This window comes from Glycine max, chromosome 1 (genome assembly GCF_000004515.6).
Source record: "Glycine max cultivar Williams 82 chromosome 1, Glycine_max_v4.0, whole genome shotgun sequence".
NCBI lineage: Eukaryota > Viridiplantae > Streptophyta > Magnoliopsida > Fabales > Fabaceae > Glycine > Glycine max.
The window spans coordinates 40,906,004-40,931,956 of NC_016088.4; the positions used below are offsets into that span (position 1 = coordinate 40,906,004).

Below are 25,953 nucleotides of genomic sequence, written 5' to 3' on the forward strand. Positions count from 1 at the left end.
CACCCTAATTCCTTGATGCTGGTGGTATCTAGGCTTTTAACCTTGACTTGGTAGAACCTCTTGCCGGTTTGATTTGTTCCCATGCTTACTAAAGTGAGACAAAAGCTGGTGCAAATCAAAACTCCAATATCTCATGGGTGGGATGGATGAATGCATGATGGAATGCATATGACACAGATGCAATCTAGGAATGCGGAGGCCCGAGGAATTGTCTCCTTCTTAGATACAACGTCTAGGGGTAGCAAAGCGCCCCAACATACGTTTTTAAGAAGGCGACACGGACCCTCCGTTGGTTTGTTTATAGAGGGGATCAAGATAGAACCCATATGCGATGCATATGCAAAAGACGCAATACGGGAATGTACATAGTATGACAATATTCACTGAACATAAGCAAAAGGGTATATGATACTTATGCATGGCAGTGTGAAAAATGGCACGCAGCGTGTTTACTTCGTGCCCCTATTTAAGGGACCTATAAGGGAGAGAACTAACTAGGCTTTTAGCAATAATCCCCAAGGTAGTCATATCTCTCTTGATGGTTTCTAGAGGTATCATTCCCTTCGAAAAACATATTGCAGCAGTAGGGACTACTAGCAACAATAAGTTCTCAAAGAGAAAAGCTCTAGATGAGGGTTCACTGTAATCAAGCAAGTCAGAGACCTAGCATGATCACAGATTCACCTCCGCTCCTTATGTTCCCATGAACCCGGGTATAGGGCCCTTTTTCACTCACAGTGTGTGCAAATAGTGTTGGTGTTTGTGTGCATCAAATGAATAAATATTTACCTTATGCATACATTTTAAAACGCACTAAAAGCAACAAAGAGTTTATATACACAAGAACATAATGAAGGGAAACCAACAAAGGGATAAGTCACGGTAAAACATTGCACAAGATTAAATGGCCTAACTCTCTAAAAATTGTCCCCAGTGGAGTCGCCAACTGTCGCAACCTACCCTTCGGCGGGAGGGCGACGCGAGACTCGCGGGATGCGTGTTCCACGAAAGGAATACGTGTGGAGTCGCCACCAACGTTTATTTGAGGAAAACGTCGGAAAAACCGGAAAAGACGCGATCTACGAACTTTAAGTGAAAGGTTCGGGAGTTGTATTTACGCACGGGGAAGGTATTAGCACCCCACACGTCCGTCCCAAGGGACGGCAGCCTTTGATGGAATGTGCAAACATGACTTTGATTTTTATGTTCCCTTTTTATGTCTTTATATCTTTTATACCCTTTTTATATTTTTCTCTTTTTGCGGTCGACAAGGGTGTTTCCCTTTGCTCCAACGTATTCCTCAATTTGCGATGAGGAAATCAGACCTACGTAGTTCTTTCTTATCAAGCGATTCTTTTTTACTTAAGAGGTGATCATTTTAAGGCGTTGGACCTTGAAAATGATCCATTTTACTTAGTGAGAGATTGAAATGACAAACTTCAAAAACCTATTTTTGTGGACGAGCTTGATTAGGCGAGTTGATTTTAGCCTTAGATTCACCTTAGTTATTAGTCAATTCAATTAAGAATGAGAAATCCCAAAGAGAAAATGTCCGATTGATTTTCCGCTTTATTTTACTAAAAGATGTTTTTTTTTTTATTATTATATTATTTTTTACCTCTTTTTGATTTCCAATGTGATTACGGCACGACCGAACGGTCGGAATTTATTTTAACCGAAGTTAACGGATAATACAATTCAAACGTTCGGTGGAAATTTATTTTATTTTTAAGTTAAGCGAGAAATGACTTAAGTAAAATGGCTTAAGCACGTCAAAAGGGGGTATAAAAAGTAAATGGAATGAGAATAAAAATACACAAAACACAATGTGGACCACCATGGGTACATAGAATGAATCGAAAAGCTTGGTTCGAGGTACTTACCCGTTGAAGATCGAAGAACGATGAAGAACGTCGAAGAACGGTTGAAACCTTTGCAAAATTCTTCACGGAAAACGTTACGGAAACGTTTTGGAAGCGCCTCGGTTTAGATTTTCTTCACGGAAACAATTTTTCCAAGAAAATTCGAAAGAGAGAGAAGTGCCTAAGGGGCTGAACCCTTTTCTTCTTCACTTCCTCCCCTATTTATAGCAAAATAGGGGAGGTGCTTGCTGCCCAGCTCGCCCAGGCGAGCTCAGCTCGCCCAGGCGAGCCAGGTTGCTTCCTCCAGAAGCAACAGCCTTCTGGAGGAATATTCTGGAGGGCCCAAGTGGGCCTGGGTGCTATTTGCACCCCCATTTTTACTAAGTACACCCCCCTCTGCTTTTTTTTTTGTGATTCTTTTTTCGTAAAGTTACGGAAACTTACGAATTTCGTAACGATACTTGTTTTCTTTTCGTAATGTTACGGAACCTTGCGGATTACATAATCATCCCCTTTTTGACTTACGGAATGTTACGGAACCTCACTTAATTATGCAACGATGCTTCCATTTGATTTCCGGTGTGTCACAGAAACTTACGGATTGTGCATCAATATTTTTTGGTTTTCCGACATGTCCTGGAATTTCACAAATTGCCTAATGATGGGTGCCAAGCACCTTGCAAGGACCAAAGAAAAGTCGCATGCCATCAAGCAAAGGTCCCTGGACGAAATTAGGGTATGACAAATGTCTATTACTTTTGCAAAAAAAATCATTTTTTATTTTAAAGAATAAAATTTGGGGTAAACCATCATCAAAGAAATAGTTGTGCTAAAAAGAGTAGCAAAGTAATAAGGTTGGTGTTGTGAAAAATTCTAAGTTGTAGTTTGTCAATAATTTGGGGAAATGAATGCTCTCCTAGATCCTAAACTTTTGAATCCTAGTAAACCCATGATTTCTTTGTTAGCTTAGCCACGTTACAAGCCTAATAAAGTCCTTAGTGATCCAAATTGTGCATGTATGATCACATTGACTAAGATGATGTGCAAAGTTGGGAATTTTACTATTCAGTTGTTATAATTGAAACACTTTTAATCGAGACACTTGTCGGATTGAGAGAAACACTAGCCTTGTGAGGATTGAAGTTTGGTGATTCTTCCTTGTCATCTATCATTCTTTCTAACCATTTCATTTGAAGTGCATATTGTTCTGCTCCTTTCATGAACTTATGACAACTGTGAACTTGAAAATTGAAAAAGGAAGCTTTTTGGAATGTATGCAGTTATCTCATGAATTGTGATTGGTAAACTCTAAACATTGATCTTAGGTCTTTTTGATTTAAGACAAGCAAAGTTTTATATTTGGGGGAGTTTGATAATTGTTATTATAGGTATTTTTTGGGATTAAATTATATGGGAATTGGTAATTTTTCTCTCCCATATCTTCCTTTTTTGTGTAAAGAATTGTCATTTTAACATCATTTAAGTTTTTGTGCAAAAAATATAAAAAGTTGATGAATTTATGAAGCTTAGTGAGTAAAGTAAAGCCCCAAAGAGCAAATTGGAAATCTGAAGAGGCGCGCTTAGCGCGTCGTAGGCGCTTAGCGTGAGGCACAAACTTAGCAGGAACAACACACTTAGCGCCAGCAGAATAATTCAGGAAAGCAAAGCTAATTAAGGAAAGAAGGCTAATTCAAGAAAGAGTTGTGCTTAGTACGAGCTAGGTGCTACGACGAGGATTACTGCCATACTCGCTAAGCGTGACAAGCGCGCTCAGTGTGAATGTTGCGTGAAAACTAAGTTGACTGCACCTATAAAAGAAGGCGAGAGAATATGGAAAAAACACACAAAAAATTCAAGATAATACAATTCCTTATAGAAGGAAAAGGCTAGAAGAAGGAGAAACAATCATTAGAAGTCATTTCTTCCCTCCATTCCCTTTCTTATCTATTCCCCCTTACTAAATATTCCCCTCTTGCAATTGTAAAACCTTCAATGACAATGAGAGGCTAAACCCCCTTTGTTGAGAACTTGTTAGCTAACTACTTTTGATGTAATTTCTCTTCCTATCTATTTAATAACATTACTTTTGCATTATCCTTTCTTGAGGTTAATATTATTACTTATGGCTTGATCACCCACTTGCATGTTAAGTTTTAGGGGTAGCGCTGGGAAACGTTATTTTCTAATAGAATTGGGAAATGGTATCTAAATAAAGTAATCACTAGGAATAAGTTGATTTTGTTTAGCCTGTTATAAATTTTTATTCTTAATGCAATTTACTATTTTATCTCTGCAAAGAGATTTGGGAGAGAAGATAGATAAGTTAGGCTCTTTTACTAGAGGGATCTTGATTAGAGTATATTGGTAGATGTAGGTGTAAATTAAAATAATTATAAATAGAGAAAAATTATTAATATTACATCAAAGAGTAGCTCTGATAGACTAAGTTTCCAACATTCTCATCTTTTAAGTTTAACTTCTATACTATTGGCTTTTCTTATCTTTTCTATTTTTAATTAATTAATTCATGTTTAATTCTTTTCCTTGTTTACTTTAATTCTCTACCAATTTAATCTATTGTTTCTCTCACAATCTTTTCAAATCAATTTTTCAAATCTTTTTCTTAATTAAATATTCATCTACCCAAGTACAAACAAAATCTCTGTGGAATCGACACTCGAACTTCCATCTTAATTTTACTACTTGGGACCAATTGGTACAATTGCCAATCCATCAACATTAGTGTGAAGCATTAATTATAAAATTTCATTAAATAGAAAAATGTATTCAAGAAGGAGAAATGTTTAAGAGGAGAAAAGAAAATAATAACAAAGTCTTAATAATGGTGTGAAGCATTAATTATAAAAATCAAGAAGGAAAAATCTTTATTGAAGTAGGAAAAATCTGTTTAACATATACAACATATTCAAGAAGTGTGGGTTACTTGTTTATGGATTAAATACAAAAATTTATTCAAGAAAAAAGTAAAAAGTGTTTCTTATGTGCTTTCCTTTTATTCACTTTCCTCTTCAAAATGTTTCCAGTACTAACTTAGTGGCAATGTCTTTAGTCCATGTGTAGGATAAACAAAATAATTGTATCCTTTCGTTAGATTCAATTAAAGGGTGGAAGTTCTTCCTATTTAATTTGTTTGTGTGTGAAATGGAAAGTAGATGTGAGAGTGACTGTGAGTATGAGGTCTTTTCGAGTCTCACTCTATCACAAAACAAATGGCTCAAATTAGATATTTAAGGTAGTCAACTTTTTAGCTTTACATTTTAAGGGTTTAGGTGTTAAATTAATATTCCATCATGTATAGATCTTAATCTAGTAAGAGGTTTGCAACTTAGAATGTATATTTGTCTAGATGTATAAAGTATGGATGGGTAGTTCATTGGCTACTTAGATATATAAAAGTACTAAAGAAAATTAAGATTTTCAGTAACTCAAGTTTTACTAGTATTAGATGTAACCTGACTCGCAAGCTAATAAAATATTAGGGCAAGTCTCTGTATGAGAACTCTAATTGTTCAACATCAACTGCTATAAATTGAGATTTCATATGTTTAAATCTCATTGTGTGCACGAGAAGGATGAGATTTAAGACAGGAGGTTGTGCTATCTTTGTTAGTAATTAAAAATAGAATAGCCTCAATTTCAATGACAAGAAAATTAGTAATTAACAAGCTACAACTTCGAGTAAAAAAGACAAAATTAATAGGATGCCCATAAATCACCTTTGTAAATCTACTGCCCACATCATATTGTTTTGAGCCAATACATAAATAAGCCTAGATGTTGATCTATTGCTAATGATTTCCAGATTGCTCTGTGCACTTGAAGCGAAGTATCTAGTACACGCTAGTTGTCATGTTTGATTGGTGGAGCTGGTTCACCCATTCAACATCTAAGCTTTTTTTGTCATATACCAAATGTAATTGGGAGGGGGTTATTGAGGTAGTATCAATTTATCATACTCCAAAAATATTCTAAGCATTTGTTTTTTGGGTTTTTCATTTCATAAAAGTGAAAGATGCTTAAATTTCATTTTTGTAATTTTTAGATTGTATGTTGTAAAATTCCTAAAAGTAACATAAAAACTCAAAGTGCTTTCTTCTGAAATTTCATTGATGAATATTGTCGTTGCTGATGCCTCCCAATTGGTTACTTATAGCTTTTGTAACCTTTTGGTTAAACTTAGTCCCATATAGTTTGAAAGCAAAGATAGTTCTTGCATTATAAAGCAATACACATTTGAAATGGATTTTTCTATTATGTTATCTTATGAAGCTATATTTTGATCATTTTTACTATTAGGTGGAAGATCATGGTCTTAGTAGTTGTTCCTTTCCATTTATAGTTGCAGAGCAAGAAGTTTTTTCGAAGATATGCACGCTAGAAAATGTGATTGAGGTAGCTGAAACCACCGATGATATCCAAATAAAAAACAAACAAATGGAATAAAAGACTTGAGCTTTAGAGTTCTTGCAAGAAATGGGTTGGCTTTTTCATAGAAGTCATCTAAAAGTTAAGCTAGGCTCCATGACTCCTTTCCATGATTTGTTCCAATTCAATCTGCTGACTTGGCTACTTGACTTCTCCATAGACAATGGTTGGTGTGGTGTGATGAAGAAACTCTTGGACATTATATTTGAGGGTGGTGTTGAAGCAAGAAAACATGCCTCCATTGAGCTTCCATTATTCAACATGGGTCTTCTACACAGAGCTATAAAGAGAACTATAGGCCTATGGTAGAACTACTGTTAAGATTTTTTCTAGTTAAAACCTCAAATGGTGCAGTCAGTGAAGTGAAGTATGTTGACAAAGCCCCTAAGAGATTCTTATTTAGACTTGAACCTATTGGGCCAGCTGGGTTGACTCCTCTACATGTTGCAACCAGTATGAGTGGCTCATAGAATGTGTTGGATGCATTAACTGATGATCCACGAATGGTAATCCTTTATTGTTTTTGTTTCCTTGTTCTCCCATTGCGCGTGCTTCACCAATTGGAGCTCTGTAAGGTTCCAATTAGGGTTCCTGCTGTTGTTGCTGCTCTCGCTGATTGTCAATTCGGATTCATGAATCCCGTGCATCGTGGCCTCCGATTGTTCGTTGAACTGTGATTGGAGTTTTTGGTGTGCTAAATTGCGAGGGTGTTTTGGGAATTGGAGATTTTGTGTTTTGGTTGGGTTGGGTGTTGTGGATGCATTGCATGAATGTGTGGAATTTGGAAATGTTTGATAGATTGTGTTGTTTTGTTGTAAACTGTGGAGTTTCTTTTATGATTTTTTTGTTGTTTTGCTTTGGTGTTTTTGCTTATGTGTTTGCATTTTTTTATTAACTACTGCAGGGATTTCGGGATGTGTATCGTCTAGTGATTTGAGGAGAATAACATTTTTGGGTTCTGTTGATTATGTTGTAGATGGGGGGTTTGGCTGTTCGATTGTTGTTTGCCAACAATGCACTTCATTAACGACGTTACTTTTAAATTTAACAACAAGGACTATTTTGCAAAACTTATACAAAGATAGGGACTATTTTTTACATTTAAAAAATATAGGGACTAATTTGCAAAATGGGTCAAAAGTCAAGGACCAAAATGCCTATTCACTCTTATAAGTAGTATATTACTTAAACTTACTATATAGATGTTATGATAATATAGAATTTTAGCCTAGTCACTTTGAGCATAAGCTACATTACAAATCTTATCTTTCATCATGCTTCATTATACTTGATGCCACTGAATCTATTACTTTGAAGTTGACCACCACTTACCTTGATCAAGATGACTATTACCAAATACCATGGACAAGCACTCCATTGGAAGATATATTGAAGTCTTTTTTTCTGGTATGTCATAAGAAGGTATGTGATTATGACTTTCTCGCTATTAATACAAGAATGGAAGATGTTTTAGCACACTACTACAAAAAAAACCTTTCTACATTGGTTATTTGACACTTTTCACGACAATTTTCAACTGTCTTTGAAACCGTTGTTGTGGAAAGTTAACACTTTCCACAATGGTTTTTAAACCGTCTTAGAAACTCAGTTTCTACATTAGTTTGCATAGAAACCTTCTTAGAATGTCTTTTTCTTTTGTTTTAAAAATTAAAAAAATTGAAGAATTGTCTTAGATTTTATGAAAGAATTGTCTTAGAAAGTAATTTTTTTTATTAATAGTCATTGCCTTTAAAAAAAATTAAAAAGCGGAGAATTTTTTAATGAAAAAGACAATACCACCTACTATTTGTTAATAATTTTTATTAATTATTTATGATGGTTAACAAAATTGTTCACAAGAATTCCATACCCACCTCCTATATACACCTATAATAACTAATCATCATATATGAAAAGTAATAAATAAAAAACAATTGTTGTCTACAACTGATATCAATTTTCGTACACCTATATACACCTAAAACAAACAGACTGCTAAAAACTTAAAAAAAAAATATGTTGTTTTCTCTGTAGTACTTGTTTTCCTTGCAATATTTCAAATACAAGCCTAAATGATTTTTTTAATTCATTATAGTAAATTCTATTTATATGATGTCGTGTTTCTATGTTTAATATAATTCAATTTCAAATCTAAACAACATCTTAAATATTAGAAAATATATTTTATACACATGTAGACTTCAAACTTTTAACATACAATAGACTTTAATATTTTTTACACATAAAAAATGTACTAGCTAGTATACACACACGAGTTTCAAGTTTTTTTAATATAAAAATGTACTTATATAATTGTATACGTAAAGAGCCTTTTGAACAATCTAGAAAGTGCAAATGTAACAATATTCTTCAAGTAAGGAAACAATAAGAAACTATGTATTCACTACATCTCCACGACCATAATATGACATTTAAGGAATACACCTAAACATATATGGCGAAAAACAGATACATGCATAAAGAGAACAAAAAAACAACTACAATAAGAAATTTGCATAATTCACCATGAAATGAAACTATAAAGAAATTAAAATCTGAAATAATGAAACATCCTTAACATAATTAGCATTAGTTGCATATCAACGTGGACACATAAAGACACTCATTTAAACCAACAAACAAGACATATATATAGCTTTAGTTCGTTGAAAGGAGGTAATAGGCAAGAAAAACATTGATTTTTCTCTTTCTTTGGTTTAATCCTTTAACTTGTAACAATTATCACTAAATTTTAACATAAAAACCAGACATGGAAAATGTAGCATTGGTTCATTAAGAACGTGCTCGCCAATATATTCATAATTTCACATAGCAGCCAACTAATAGGAGCAAGTAAGGTAGGATTTTAGGTTTGAATTTAACGATTACAAACAAAAATAAGAAAGAATAAGTCATGGAAATACCTCAATGCAATAGATATGCACATGTGATCATGACTGCAGATTTTCAAAAAAATAAGAATTGCAAAAACAAAATTATAGCATCCTACCTTTTTAGTTGCAATTAGCTCTGCTTCCAAATCATCCACTCGGCATACAACAATATTTAGCAATTCCTCTTTCTCATAAGGAATCTCAAATGGCTTAGATTGGAGTGTGTTAAACTTCAGTTCAAGCTTGCCTAACCTTTTCATCATTGAGGAAGGGAGATATGGCTCTGCACATGCTGGAGTTGGTGAAGGAGGACGATAGTCTTCATTGTTTGTTTTTGTGTATCAAGAGTTGGCTTTGAAGTGCCTTGATTATCATTAGATGATATGACAAGAAGTTTCTTGGTCACAAGGCCTTCGACTGAATGAAAGAGAGTAAACAACGTCATAAAGAAGACCATTAGAGCTACCACAATCCGAGCTTGAATCCCTTCAAGGGTGTTTTGAGTGTTAGGAAGGCGAGGTGTTCTTGTAATGAAAATTTCAACTTAACAATCTTGGAGAAAATTACATCAAATAATTTGAATCAAGAAACCAAGCAAAGAACTAGCTCTTCAAAAAGCATAAAGCCAGGACTTATGGAAGTGTTTATATCCCAATTCCAAAATAAACTCCCTCAAATAGAAGTTTTTTGAGCTTTAAAGCATTGATAGAACACGAATACCAGGTCAAGGATCGACTGTTCCAGGATCATAAACTCTTAATTGAGGATCCTAAAATGGTTTGTCTCTAACTGACTAGAAATTATATGACACACCGGATATAATACACCATTTTCATAAATTGAAAGTCCACTATCATGTTTTTAAAGTTCATGAAAAAAATTCAAATTTCAAAAGCTGAAATCATTAAATTTTAAAAACAAGGGAGTGGGTTGTTGTTTAAGGAAATAAGTGATCAATGCATAACTTACTGACAACCAGAGCATAGGTGTTAAAAAGAAAATCAAGTTCGTGCCTTCAATAGCCTATAAAAATATCAATTAATTTCAATCAAACATTGATTAATTAGATCAAGGGATTGAACCTTCAATTTTTAAAAAATTATTGTGAGTGAAAGGCATTTTTTTCCAATTTGGAAGACAAATCTAGGTTTCTATAAGCATCAGAGGAGAACACAACTGCTCTTGAGTGCATTCTCATAGGCAAAGAGATTTTATGTAGTTGTATCCATTATGATTGTTCATCTGCTTCAACTCTTGAAACAATTTAAGTGCCAAAATGCAATCAACAACTTTTGTTGCCAATCCCATCTCTAGATTATCCTGAAAAGTGGTATAAGCATTTGTGGTGAGAAAGAGAGAGAATAAAAATGGCAAACTCAAGCTTCCGAATTTGAACTTGCTATTAATTGATCAATCAATTCAATATATGACAAGTATACAAAATTCATTTAAAGGATTGTAATGTAGTAACTTAGGCACTACTACTGGATGAATCTTGTTAATGGCAATGCAAAGAATCATACCATTTCTCAAGCAAGAAATGAGCTCTATCTTTGTAGGTCGATTTGAAATACCAAGAGGGCCCACTTGGCTTTCTAGGCACCGAGTGTCCTCATAACATCTCCAAGTTGCATAAGGTATTGTAACATTCTATCAGACAAATCAATGACAGAGGAAGATGGAAATGAAGATTCTTTTTTAAAAAAAGAAAAGAAAAACAACATCTCATAGATAATCATCATCAAGCATAACAAGCACAAAAAATTGAACCATGACAAGAATGAATGACCAAGGAAAACAAACACAAAATAACCCACTTCTTCAGCTTTTCTCGAAGTCCTGTTGAAATGAGTCCTATTTCTTTAACCATCCTCCATTATTAATAAAAAGAAACCCCAAAAACCTGGTTTGTGAGGGTTGTAAAAATGAGACAATGATGACACAAAACAAGGAATAACCTAATTTAGCATTTTTTTTAAGAAACCAAAACAAATACCTAAATTGAAGAACCAGAGAGAGACCCCCCCCCCCCCCCCCCCAAAATGATATTTTCATACCAATCAATAGACTAAATAGTCCTTTTAGTCTTGATGGTGGCAACAAGAACATTGACATCCTTAGGAACAACATCACCGCGGTACATCAAGCAACAACCTATGTACTTGCCATGCCTGGGGTCACACTTGGCCATCATACTCGCGGGCTCAAACATGACATTTGTAATCTATGGCACCGACAACTGCTCATGGTAGGCCTTGGTGGCAGAGATAACTAGAGCATACAAAGAAAGCATGAAGTGGATCCTAGGGTATTTCAAAAGGTTGGAGTGGAACTTAGTGATATCCACATTGATACCACCATCAAACCTCAAGGAAGTGAGCTTGTTGAGCTTGGAGACCAGTGCAGTTGTCTATGAGTTTTCAGAAGCGATCCAAGCACACATCTAAAATCTCTTTGCCAACTAGAATTGGGGGAAATCAAAATTAGGTCAGAAATTGACAAAATAGGTTAGAGAAATTGAAATTCAGTGAGAATATGAGAGGAAGAAGAAGCTTTGACGACAATGACGATGGAGTAAGAACTCGACTGAGGAGAAGGGAGGTGAGGTCTTTAGGGTGCAACATTGAGGAGAGGGAATGATAAAAAACTTGTAGGGAAGGAGAGTGAAAAACTAAAATATGAAGGCTTATTTCAACAATGGTTTTAACAAAAACCGTCTTTGAACATACGTTTCAAAGAGGGTGTTCATAAAACTGTCTTTGAAATGTTATGATTATTTGCAAAAATGCCACTGCGTATTTCAAGACGTCGATTTTATAAAATCGTCTTAGATCCTGTGTTGTAGAAGAACATTTTTGTAGTAGTAGCATATGCTAAAGTCTATGATTCATGTTCAATTCCCTTTGCATCCCACTTCAAATTTAAAATTAATGATTCTCATGAGAATCATCTAACTTTTTTTCTTGCTCTTGTGTCCTTATGCATCAAATAGACAAAGTTGCCTTCAGGGGGTTGCTAAAATAACTAAATCTTGAATATGGACTTTTTGCTTTGTCAACTAGTTAAAATAGAGTATTATTTATTCTATACTAAATATGAAAGGAGATATAGACTTTGCAGCACTATTTTCTCCTTTAGTGCTTATTCGATTGTTAATTACTTGATACTCTAAGCTTATTAAGCTCGTCTCATAGAAACATCTTTTTAGTAACTTGACTGGTTGTGTTTATGAATATGTATTCATTTTTATATGATGCCTTAGTTGTTTCATTGAATATGTGCATACTCATGCTAGTTCTGCTCTGCATATTTATATGACTTTTTAATATTTAATTTTGTTTCAACAGATGGCAAATGTTTGGTTTTGTTGTTGGATTGCTAATAGAGTATGCAACAGGATCAGACTTTGTTGATAAAGTAAAGATCCTTCTATTGAATTCTGCGATAGTAGATTTGGAATGAATACCATAAGATTATATATTGTCAATAGCTTTATGTAACTTTTCCTAGCTTAAACATTGTTCATCAATTTGTTCCATCCTCATAAGAATACAGGTAGAAATTGTTAAGATGTTGTCCCCAAGCAATCATTAAGATATTATTTGTATATGTCTGCTAAAAAGGAGAACAAAAGTAGACTAATTGAATATGGTACAAGGATCATGAATGTGTTAAAATAGTTGGCAATTTTATTTCTTTCCACCTTGTCAGATATCTGTAGGTTTAATGTTAAGTGCTCTTTGTTTTTATGTCTATTATGGGCTCCGAGTATATAGATAGGCTAATGTAGTTTAGAAGTAATGGGAAAAATGACCATAGTATCCCTAAGCCACTAACAGTGATGCTAATAAACAACAATTTTATTGCTAAATTTCAATGTTAATTAATTACTTTGTGTCATGTTTCCTTTTTTATAGTTTTAAACCATAACTTTAATGGGTATAAAATCTATTAGGCTTTTCAGAATTTGAGTTCCTTTCAAATAAAGGTTGTAAGTTTCCCATGGAGAATAGTGTGCAGTTCTTCGCTTTCTTTGCCTCTGCAGAAGGTAAAAGTTCTAGTTTTCTTTTCCTTATTCTATTGACAACAATTTTTGGAATTTCAATGATATAATATCAAAAGATCATATATCTAAATTTTCTATTACTTCTTCTAGTAACAAATCCACGTGTCTTTTTTTGTACAATAATTACACAATCCTTACATAGATAATTTACATCATTGTTAAATTATAGGTTGGGGTGGTTGTAAAACAAAATAAATATTAAAAAAAGTTAAAAACTATGATGGTTTCATCTTCTACAACAATTTTGTGGAAAATCATCATTGATATATGTGGATATTTCTATGATGGTTTTTTGGGAACCGTCATAGAAATTTATGAAAAAAACTGTCATAAAACTATATGTAAAAAGATTTTTATTATAAAAATGTAATACATTCTATGACAATTTTAAAATCGTTGTAGAAAGCAATTCATATTCTAGGATGGTGGATTTCATGATAGTTAAAAACCGTCATGAAAGGCTATAAAGAATCGTCATTGAAGACCTTATTTATAATAGTAAGTAAAGTGATGCACACAATCATCATTTTTTTGTTTTTTTTCCAAATTCAATAGTTGTTTGAGTTTTATGTCTAAATGAAAACTGAAATAATTTTGTAATGCATATGCATTGTAACCTTGAAAACATATTGTTACATTTTAATGAATATTGTGACAAGATATTGTCATATATTCATAAATAATAGTTATTGAATTAATATAATCAAATGAGTATTTTGGATATAATTATTTATTTTAAAAAATATATTTATTATTTATAGTATATAAATTCTAAAGTGCATATTGTCTGATTCACAAATCAGTAACAATGTAACACCATTTTTTCTTCCATTTTTACATCAAGAATATTGATAATTTGTTAGTTTCTCTTTGAATTGCTTCATTTTCTCATCGATCTTATCAAATGATTAGTGCAAGTTTTTGGTGATATGTAAATAGGGGCACTAGAATCCCTAGGGAAACAAATATAAGCTAAATCTTCACATATGGCATTACATATAAAGTCAGGCACCAAATAAAAAAGTATGACTCGCTGTTGCATGCCCCATACGAGTCTTGCCCAAGATATTGACAACCTGGTTGGTTTCTGGTAAGACATGAACTCAATGGATACTTATTTGGTAATAATGAACGTTATCAATATCATTCCCCAAATTATAACAAAGGTGAGATAGACAACAACCTTTACTTGAAGCATTAATTTCTATTTGAGAATCTGAATAAACTTTAATTTTGTGTACCCTCTTTCCCAAGGTAACTTTGAGACTAAATAGGATGGTCCAACTCCGCATGCAATTAAAACCGAACACTCATCGAGCTTAACATAACAACCATAAATAAAAAAATCCACCCCGAACTACTCCACACTCAACAAATTTGCTTAAATTGCAAACATATCAGCCACTAATTAACCACAACCTCCCCTTGGTCAACTGGTTCCCAATGACTAAATTGCTCCCCACCATGCATTGACATGCATGGCTCAATGAGAAATCGAGAAGCTTTCACAAGTTGCAAGAATAGACTAAAGTATCCTAAAGCATTTATAACATTTTCATTTGTCCATGCAAATCTTGATAATAACTTGATTCCTACGCCACCAAAGCAAATCTGGTAGGATAGCAAAGACTAAGCTCCACTCTACACCCTGAAATGATTGTCAAAAACTGACAAAAAATGGAGTTGAAACAATTTTGAACTCAATTTTCAAACACTTCTAGTGTGTTTTTTTCTCATCAATAACAACTATTAAATCAATAAGATTAAATGAGCATATTTTTAGGTACCTGTTCAATATTGATGTATAAAAAACATTTTTTTTTATCTATTTACAATATATGAAACAACATCAATTTTTCTTTCAATGCTATGTAAAAAATATTACTAATTTATTAGTTTCTCCTTTAATTCCTTTATTTTCTCATCTACCTAGCTTATTAAATTTTTTGTGCATATTTGATACAACTTTTAGTATGAAAGTAGCAATATCAATCACATTTCTCCTTTAAACCATCTGAATTGATTGTAATATCTAGTTAAATTCTTTTGAGTAACTAAAATTAATAAGTGGAAAACTATCGACCATCATAATATTTTTCCGCATTATTTCAAACTCATTCTTTGTTGGTGTTCTATGTTTTCCAGGATTCAAGGATAAGGTATGTATTGACAAGAGTTTCTACATGTCGGTGACAATATCATAATTTGCTCAAGATCATGTGTGATGTATCCCTTGGTGTATCAATATTATACTCTATTTAGTTTTTATTTTATTTTTATTCTGATTATATTATCATTATGTAGTTTCAATATGTAGCTTCAGCATTCGTTTGTTTATCACTGTGTAGTTTCAGTAAGTAGTTTGTTTATTTTATTTTATTTTAACTTATTATCACTAATTTGATGTGGGAAATGGGAGGATGGAAAGAGTCTAGTTTCTTTTTTTCTATTGAGATTGTTCATTTTCCATATATAGATGGAAATTTGTTGTCAAGAAATAATTGTATGTCAAAAACAAGTAAAGTAATTAATTAGCAATTTCAATAAACGAAATAACTTCCTAGGAGAGAGAGGTGAGATATAGTGGACTATTTAAGCACCAAGTAGATCTATCCTTAACTAGAAACCCACCTAGACGTGCACTTTGTCACTTATATCTATTTCAGAGACTAACAACATGTCTACTTTAAAGCAAGGTCTTCTAAAGCATGCGTTGGAACCAAAGACAAGGATAATGTGAAGCCCCTAAAGTCTCATATTTTTTATGATAACAAAAGAAATTAAACTTTGATGAACTAATGATGTTTATTGTGATATGTTAGATAAACATGCATCCAATGAAGTAATAGGTATTTTCGTTCTATCTTAGTCGCAACAAAAGAAAAGAGTTTTTAAACATAGTGCCCAACGCGCTAACAAGATATACAACCAAAGGTTTTTAAGAAAAAAAAAAGTAAATACAAACTTCTAATTTATTAAGACTAAAATAAAATATAAGAATCAAAATTAAAATTGTTGTTTTGTGAGGGACTCAACACAAAACATAAATTTATTAGAAAATAAATACAAAAACTATATATTTATTAAGAATAAAAAATATAAGATGTTCTATCTCGTGGAAGGGCAAGTCTTTCAAAAATTTCAAAAGTCTTTAAGAAATTAGAAGTCTACTGAGAAAACAAAAAGTCTTCCATTCATTTGAAAAATTAAATACATGATATATCCTTAGCTCAGTCTTCCATTAACCAATCGCTAACAAGCTGTCCTCTATTGTTGTCTAGTCATATCAATTGCTCAATTAACATAATTAATTGACTAGTTTTGGCGTGTGAAATGGGCTTGGAAAGAAGGTAACTTTGTATTTTTGAACAACTTCTAAAATGATTTCTTGTTAAAGGATAGGAATACAATTTCCTGAGCTACCTATATAATCTCTGTTAAAATTGCAAAGAGTATCAATGCTCATTTTGTTAATTGTGCATGGTTATGTTTTGCTAGCTTTCAGATACTTTAAAACCAGTTCCATCTGCTTCACAATTCTTAAACAATTTTTTTATTCTGATTCTTAAACAATTGCAACAATGTTAATTCAAAAAAAGTAAGAAATAAAATTTAAAATAAGTCAGTGACAGAAAAATCAAGGACAAAAGGTTGAAAATGCTAAAGTTAATATGGAAAACAGAGTGTAAGAAAATCAACGTTAATTCTAGTTTTGGACGTGTAAAATGCTATGAACAACTTCTAAAATGGTTTCATGAAAAAGTGTTGGAATTCTGTGTTTCCTTAGCTACTACTTTTATATAGTATATATATTGGAACAAATATTTAAAAATGTGCGGTTATTTTGTACTCTCTCCATTTCATACATAATAGTCTTTTAAGGTTGTTCACTGATAAAGAAATATTTAATTAATACAAAATTAGACAAAAATACTGTCATCAGTTTTCAAAATATCTCTTTAACAGTTAGACTATAAAAGGAGAAAAAAATGTTTCAAATGACAAAATATCTCTTTAACATTTCAAAATTGACTATGAGAGCACACATACTCTTGTGGCTTTTGCTTGATACCCTTCTGCTTATTAAATCATAATGCCAGTGTCTTTCCAGCCAATGGCTTTTTGCTTGGCCATCAGTGTTACGTGTTGCTCCATTTATAAACTACCCTAATATTCAACCACACAAAGTCCGATCCAAAAAGCTTATCCTTTGGAATCAAAGTGAAGATTGTTGCCAATGCCATGGGGTGACATGCAACTAGGGGCGTGTTATAGCCTTTGATCTGAGTGAAATCACTACTATAAATATGGTTTTTAACAATTTTTTTTTATCTAGTACTTAGTAAAGATATTATTAAAAACTTTTGACAACAACTAAAAAATGTAATCAAATATGAAAAAAATATTACTAACATGTTTTTGTGACATTTTATCAAATGTCATGTATAATTCATGTCATTAAAAGTTTTAATAACATGAACTATACATAATATTTAATAAAATGTCTAAAAAGATATTAGTAACATTTATTCATATTCAACAATATTTTTTTTGAATGTTTTCAATTTTTTTTAACATTTTTACTAAGTGTTAAAAAAAATGTTAAAAATCACGTGACTCTATGTCAAAGGACTTGTTAATACAAGCCTTCTTTTCAGCCTTCAATATCTTCAAAGCTTTAATTTGGCTTTCAATAACTTTCGTTCGGTGATTCCTTCAGAGCTTTACAAGCTGAACAATTTGAGGTATTTGAACATGTCTAATACTAGCTTCGAGGGGCAGATTCCACAAAAGATTTCTCACCTCAGAAGGTTAATTACTCTTGATTTGTCTTGTTCATATACCTCACCTCACTGCCTGAAACTTGCAAAGCCAAACATAGCAATGTTTCAAAACCTTACAGATATCACAGAATTGTATCTAGATGGTGTAGCAATATCTGCAAAAGGACAGGAATGGAGTCATGCTTTATCTTCATTGCACAAGCTACGTGTTCTGAGCATATCATCATGCAATCTCTCTGGACCTATTGATTCTTCACTGGATAAGCTTATCTCACTCACTGTTCTAAAATTGTAGATTTTTTTTTTAAAAAATAAAAATAAAAGGATTAAATATTTTTATTTTAAAATAATAAAACTCAAATTACTTATTTTTAAAAATAGGGGACCACAATTATATTTAAGCCTAAAATAAGTCCGCACATGCATTTTCCCTAAAAAACCATTTGTAATAAAATTGAAATTTTTTTAAAAGAAAAATTATTAAAATTAGAGAATTTTATAAATTAATTTAAACTTTTATTAGATATTTTTGAAGAAATAATCTTAATAATTAGATATTTTGAAAGAAAAGAAAATGCATTTTAAAGCGCTTATGTATTTAAGCAGTGAGACAAAATTTTAAATGAATTTTTAACACAACAAATAATTATATCAATATATGGCCTTAAATAATTGGTATATCTAAAGATCATAAGTTGGTAGTAGCGGTTCTTGAGGTTCCGAAGAGACTTGATTGCGTTAGACTCGGGAGAGTGATAGATCAATTGTACATTTTTGTAGTCTATAAAAGGAGAAATAAATGTTTCAAATGGCAAAACATCTCTTTACTATCCTTCTAAGTTCTAACTGTTAGACCATTATTTTCAAAATTCACTATGAGAGCATACAAACTCTTGTGGCTTTTCTTGATACAATTCTGCTTAATAAACTATAGTGCCAACATCTTTCCAGCAAATGGTTATTTTCTTGGCCATCAGTGTTCCGTTGTCCTCCATTTGAAAAATAGCCTAATATTCAACTCTACAAAATCCAAAAAGCTTACCCTTTGGAACCAAACTGAAGATTGTTGCCAATGGCATGGGGTGACATGCAATGAGGGGCGTGTTATAGCCCTTGATCTCAGTGAGGAGTCTATCTCGGGAGGACTCGTTAATTCAAGCTCTCTTTTCAGCCTTCAATATCTACAGAGCTTGAATTTGGCTTTCAATAACTTAAGTTCGGTGATTCCTTCGGAGTTGTACAAGCTGAATAATTTGAGTTATTTGAACTTGTCTAATGCTGGATTTGAGGGGCAGATTCCAGATGAAATTTTTCACCTCAGAAGGTTAGTTACTCTTGATTTGTCTTCTTCATTTACCTCAAGTCATAGACTGAAACTTGAGAAGCCAGACATAGCAGTGTTTCAAAACCTTACAGATATCACAGAATTGTATCTAGATGGTGTAGCAATATCTGCCAAAGGACAGGAATGGGGTCATGCTTTATCTTCATCGCAGAAGCTACGTGTTTTGAGCATGTCATCATGCAATCTCTCTGGACCTATTGATTCTTCACTAGCAAAGCTTCTGCCACTCACTGTTCTAAAATTGAGCCACAACAACATGTCAAGCGCAGTGCCAGAATCCTTTGTAAATTTCTCCAATTTAGTCACACTAGAGTTAAGAAGTTGTGGCTTGAATGGTTCTTTTCCAAAAGATATATTCCAAATATCAACGTTGAAGGTCCTTGACATCTCAGACAACCAAGATCTTGGGGGTTCTTTGCCAAACTTCCCACAACATGGTTCTCTTCATCACATGAATCTTAGCTATACAAATTTCTCAGGAAAGCTTCCAGGTGCAATTTCCAATATGAAGCAGTTATCTACAATTGATCTAGCTTACTGCCAATTTAATGGAACACTTCCTAGTTCATTCTCAGAACTCAGCCAACTTGTTTATCTAGACTTGTCTTCCAATAACTTTACAGGTCCACTTCCTTCTTTTAATTTGTCCAAGAATCTCACATATTTATCCCTCTTTCATAATCATTTAAGTGGGGTGTTGCCATCCAGTCATTTTGAGGGCCTTAAAAAGCTTGTCAGCATTGATTTGGGGTTTAATTTTTTCGGTGGGAGTCTTCCCTTGTCTCTTCTTAAACTCCCATATCTGCGAGAAATTAAGCTACCTTTTAATCAATTCAATGGTTCCTTGGATGAGTTTGTGATTGCCTCCCCTGTACTGGAGATGCTTGATTTAGGTAGCAATAATTTGCATGGGCCTATTCCTTTGTCCATTTTTAATCTCAGAACCCTTGGTGTCATTCAACTTAAGTCAAACAAATTTAATGGCACAATACAATTGGACATGATTCGCAGGCTGAGTAATTTAACTACGTTTTGCCTCTCACATAACAATTTGTCAGTTGATATATACACTAGAGATGGTCAGGACCTGTCACCCTTTCCAGCTCTAAGAAATCTAATGTTGGCATCTTGCAAGCTGAGAGGAATCCCCAGTTTCTTGAGAAATCAATCTTCATTACTATATGTTGACCTAGCTGACAACGAGATTGAAGGACCAATACCTTATTGGATTTGGCAACTTGAATATCTTGTTCACTTGAATCTTTCAAAAAATTTCCTGACAAAATTGGAAGGAAGTGTCTGGAACTTTAGTTCTAACCTTTTGAATGTCGATCTAAGTTCCAACCAACTGCAAGGGCCTTTTCCTTTCATTCCAACTTTTGTAAATTATTTGGACTACTCAAACAATAGATTCAACTCTGTCATTCCACTGGACATTGGAAATCGTCTCCCTTTCGTAATATGGTTGTCTCTTTCAAACAACAGTTTTCAGGGAGGAATCCACAAATCCTTTTGCAATGCTTCAAGTCTTCGCCTGCTAGATCTTTCCCAAAATAATTTTGTTGGGACAATTCCCAAGTGTTTTTCTAAGTTGAGTATCACTCTTAGGGTGTTGAAGTTAGGTGGAAACAAACTTCAAGGATATATTCCAAACACTCTGCCAACTTCATGCACTCTAAAGTTATTGGATCTAAATGACAATTTCTTGGAGGGTACCATTCCAAAATCTTTAGCCAATTGCCAGAAACTACAGGTCCTAAACCTTCGAAGAAACATGTTAAATGACAAATTTCCTTGTTTCTTAAGTAATATTTCCACCTTACGGATCATGGATTTACGGTTAAACAAACTTCACGGGTCAATTGGATGCCTAAGAAGCAGTGGTGATTGGGAAATGCTCCATATTGTTGATGTGGCCTCCAATAATTTTAGTGGTGCAATACCAGGAGCACTATTAAACAGTTGGAAAGCAATGATGCGTGACAATGTTAGACCAGAATTTGGCCACTTATTCATGGATATCATTGAGGGCTATGATCCCAAAAATTTTAAGGATTTATTGGCACATTTGGACAAAAATATTGTAGCAAAATTAGTTAAACTTGTTACAAACATATCTCGCTCTATCCTTGACCAGGGATCCTCGGATTCATATGCAGTGGATCTTTCTCGATATCAAAATTCAATTCTTATTACTAACAAAGGTCAACAAATGCAGTTGGACAGAATCCAAAGGGCCTTCACTTACGTGGATATGTCAAGCAACAATTTTGAGGGTCCAATACCTAATGAGCTAATGCAGTTCACGGCAATGATTGGACTTAACTTGTCAAATAATGCCCTCTCAGGTCATATCCCACAATCTATTGGAAATTTGAAGAATCTTGAGTCTTTAGACTTGTCAAACAATTCTTTCAATGGGGAAATTCCTACAGAGCTTGCAAGTCTATCTTTCCTTGAATATTTGAATCTCTCATATAATCACCTAGCGGGTGAAATTCCTACTGGTACTCAAATTCAATCATTTGATGCTGATTCCTTTGAAGGGAACGAAGAATTATGTGGATCTCCACTGACCCATAATTGCAGCAATGATGGGGTGCCAACACCGGAAACGCCTCATTCCCATACTGAGAGTTCAATTGATTGGAATTTATTAAGCATAGAGTTGGGATTTATCTTTGGCTTTGGAATTTTCATCCTCCCCCTTATTCTTTGGAGGAGATGGAGACTGTGGTATTCCAAACACGTAGAAGAGATGCTTCACAGAATCATCCCCCATCTTGATTTTGTGTATGAACACCAAGGAGGGCATAGTTACAGAACTCTATGGTGGAGGTATTGAAATCTAAGGTAAAATGCTTTACAGATTTAGCTTCTGCAGTAAGGCAGTTTCCACTCTTCAAAATATTTCAGTTTTGTATTTCTGAATCAATCTTTGTTTAATTATGAGCAGTGTCAAAATAAGGACGGCGTCCATTAACAATGTTGAGCCAAGTGATAAAGCATAGCAGTAAGTAATCTCAAGATGTTTTTAGTGGTTGTTTCATAGTTCCCTCATTTTAAGTTATATTCAGTTGTAAAATGGAGATGATACTTGTGTAGATGTTTGAGTGTACCATGACCAGTATATTTAGCATATTCTAAGTTCCAACAATTTAAGTTTATTAGATATTTTATTTCTGGTGTGTTAGGATTGTGGTAAGTGTATTGGTCGTATAAGTAATGTAGTGAGAAAGTAAGAATGTTGTTTAGTTGTGTAACACCTTAATTTATTTATTTTTTGAAAATTTTCTTTAAAAACTATTTAAATAATAAATATTGCAGAATACTTGTTATTAACTTTTATTTTCTATTTGTACGTTGACAAAATATCTCATCATTTTTTTATAATTAAGATACAATAAAATTAGGTAAATTAAGCATGTTGCTTGAAAAGCATTAAGTTTTCATGTTGTAATTAAATCTATAAACAAATGAACGCAGATTTACAATACGAAGCCTTTTTACGTAAATAAAACAAATAAATAGTATCACGATAGAAGAATTTGTATACAACCCAAAGTGTAAAAATAGTGAAATGATCAATACACATTTGTTACATCAAAAAACATTTTCAGTACAGATCTTGCCCCTCAAATTACATCAAAATATCAAAAAGGGTCTAGGATCATAGCAGATCACTTCGCGACTAAAAGTGCTAAACTACGCCTAAGGTACAAACAGAGGAAGATAATCAATCCTCCTCATCAAATGAAGATTCTAAATCTCGTAGAAGCTTGTAATACACTTCCTCCTCCTCGGGCATCGTATCAGTGTGATCTCCTTGGGCCTTAGTGGCCTAAACAAGACATACTAACTCGAATCTCCAACTCAGGATATTAGCTCTCACATTAAACGTCACTGGGGTCACTTCAAATTCTTGAGCATTATGAGACACTTCCATACCCAGATAAAAACTAATATCTTCAAATCACTCCAATTGCCGACGAGATGTAAATCCCCAAGCAATGTAGCAGTACCAATGGTGATCGATAGTGATGTGCATGGCATCTGGTCTACTATACCAACACCATGTGCATCAGATTGTGTCACGTGTAAACAAATGTGTGTGTCTCCCAACATGGCCACCCTCTTTTTGTCTGCCTACTACGCCAAACTCACAAGGGGCGTGACTCCCTCGCCATCTCCTAACCCTAAAAGTTGTAGGGGTGAATCTTCTACTCCTTAAATGTCACAAACAACACACAAAGCATACAACTTACATAATCATGACGTATGGTTTTTCTAGGCAAACAAACCTCTCAAAGCCCTAGAGCACACAACTATCACACTTAACATAAATGACTATAGTACTTAACACCGTTGACTATCACTCTTGACATAATCAAGTACTACACTCAACATCATCGATAATCACATTGGACACAACTGACTATCATAATCGACACATAACAGGGCCTAACAATGCCGCCAAGCCTCCTAGGTGTTGGTGGTCCTACACAACCACATGGATAATAGTTGGGAGTGATCACCACATACGGGTACAATGTATACCGATTCCCATGCTCCCAACTCCAAAAAGTATAGTCTTAGAGTCTGTTAAGAGTAGCAAAGTGAAGCTTGTGAGTTCTCTGTGCCAAATGAGTGAACTAAATGTTGGGTAGTCACCACTCGCTAATTCCTCTAGGTTCATCGAACCTCTCCCTGCACTATACCCCAGTGTACCCTATAAATCGTCCATTTCTCAACATAAACCTCACCATTTCACAAATCGAATACACCTCACTATTTCACAGATGGATCATAATCATATACCTCACTATCTCACAGATGGATCATAATCATATACCTCACTATCTTATAGATGGAACATAACCACATACTTTACCATCTCATAGATGAATCCTAATAACAAAACATATCATCTTGCAGATGAGATAGAACTAACGGCTTCTTACTCTTCCTTCAATCTTCTTGCATCTTTCAGTCTCATTGCATGCATAGCCCTCATGCCAAGCACAACACACAAAACAAACATTCATACATACACAGAGAAAGACGAGGTTCAAGTCTATGTACTTTTTTCAGGGAACCATTCTAGGCCCCTCAAGTGATAGAAATCATTTTCACCTAATTCTATCGAAAATTTAATAACATAACAACTATATTTACAACATCCCAAAATTTATAACAAGCAATTTGTCGAGGGTCGGACACCCCTGGACTCAAACCACAACACTATAGATAATATGACAATACACAAATGTATATAACATAATATAAATTCGCATGCCACATATATAATTGCCAAAGTTCACACTTTGCCAGTCTTATCATTCAACATCAATGATAATAATATACAGACCTTTTAAAAAATGTATCAGCAAAAAAATCATCACAATTTTAGAGTATGCATTAGTCATCAGAGTTTGTAGTTTATCTCAGCAATCATATAACAATTAAATCAACAGTTCCAAAAATAAATAATTCCAAGGTAGCTTTATCCAAATACATAGTTTCCAATGTTAAGCTACTTACTGCCTAAAACCACTATGTCGCTCAGTTTTACAAAGTTTCACTCCTAACTTATTCTCAATGCTCTCGATGCAACGAGAATTGGTTTTTCACAAATGTTATATGTTATCCTACATTTTCACACCTAATAAACTCATTTTTGAGGTAAGCGCTTTAATAAAACTAGTCCACACAACTCTCACTTCTAGATTATTTTCATGACAAATTTTATCTAGTAAAATGTTATAAAACTTATATTATTCAATAGTCTAAAAACACTACTATATCACACAACAAAGTAACAACACTGTCTACCACACACACACATGGAAAATTGGGATGTTACAAGTTGAAAGTAAAAATTTTCCAACACTTTCTTGAATGAGAAAATACATTGTAAATACGTGGTAGAACTCCAACAAAATCTTTAGCTTTAGTACAAGAATTTGTAATATCACAAAGTGTCAAGTTAAGGCTATGACAATCATATGGTGTGTATAATGCTCCAGGATTATATATAATATATCTTTTTTTACACCTTCGTGTTTACCTTTCATATTTGATCCATTATCACATCCTTGTCTTCTCACATTACTAATATAAATACTAAGAGTTCTCATAGCTTTTCATTCATGAAAATGTGAAGGATTTAAACAGAAGTAAGAACATTGATTTTTATCCTAGTTCACATAAAATAAGTTACGTCTAGTTCTCCTTCAAGCTTAAAAGGATTCCACAAGCCGAAACAAGGTTACAAGAAGTACTCTTAATGCCATTTTTTGCTACAACAAGTATTCTCCATGGTTCTTTTGGCTACAACATAAACAAACTCCCCTTGAGTTTGTAAACTTAAGTATTCTTTCACACTAAGTCTCTCCTAGCTTCCACAAACAGAAAGGTTTGAAAGAAGGATTTTCCTATCGTGGGTGACCTCCTGATGTCTTCCATGATGGAAAAGAAATGTGGTCTGGTAAAATAAGTGAGGATACAATCAATGGCTAAAATAAGTGAGGAAATACCGTGAGGATATTGTGTTGGA

At 33.6% G+C, this 25,953-nt stretch overlaps 1 protein-coding gene across 1 annotated transcript; it reads left to right on the forward strand.

Annotated features, from left to right (window-relative positions):
• Positions 1-18,816: 18,816 nt before the first annotated feature.
• On the forward strand, positions 18,817-22,648 carry LOC100791529 (receptor-like protein 7). The gene is made up of 2 exons (XM_006573290.4): positions 18,817-22,250; positions 22,354-22,648. The coding sequence occupies exon 1, from the start codon at positions 18,928-18,930 to the stop codon at positions 22,240-22,242; it is 3,315 nt and encodes a 1,104-aa protein (XP_006573353.1). The 5' UTR covers positions 18,817-18,927; the 3' UTR covers positions 22,243-22,250; positions 22,354-22,648.
• Positions 22,649-25,953: the final 3,305 nt, after the last annotated feature.

Excerpts from the sequence above, each read along its gene's own strand:
- LOC100791529 (XM_006573290.4), top strand. The coding sequence starts at position 18,928 with ATGAGAGCATACAAACTCTTGTGGCTTTTCTTGATACAATTCTGCTTA.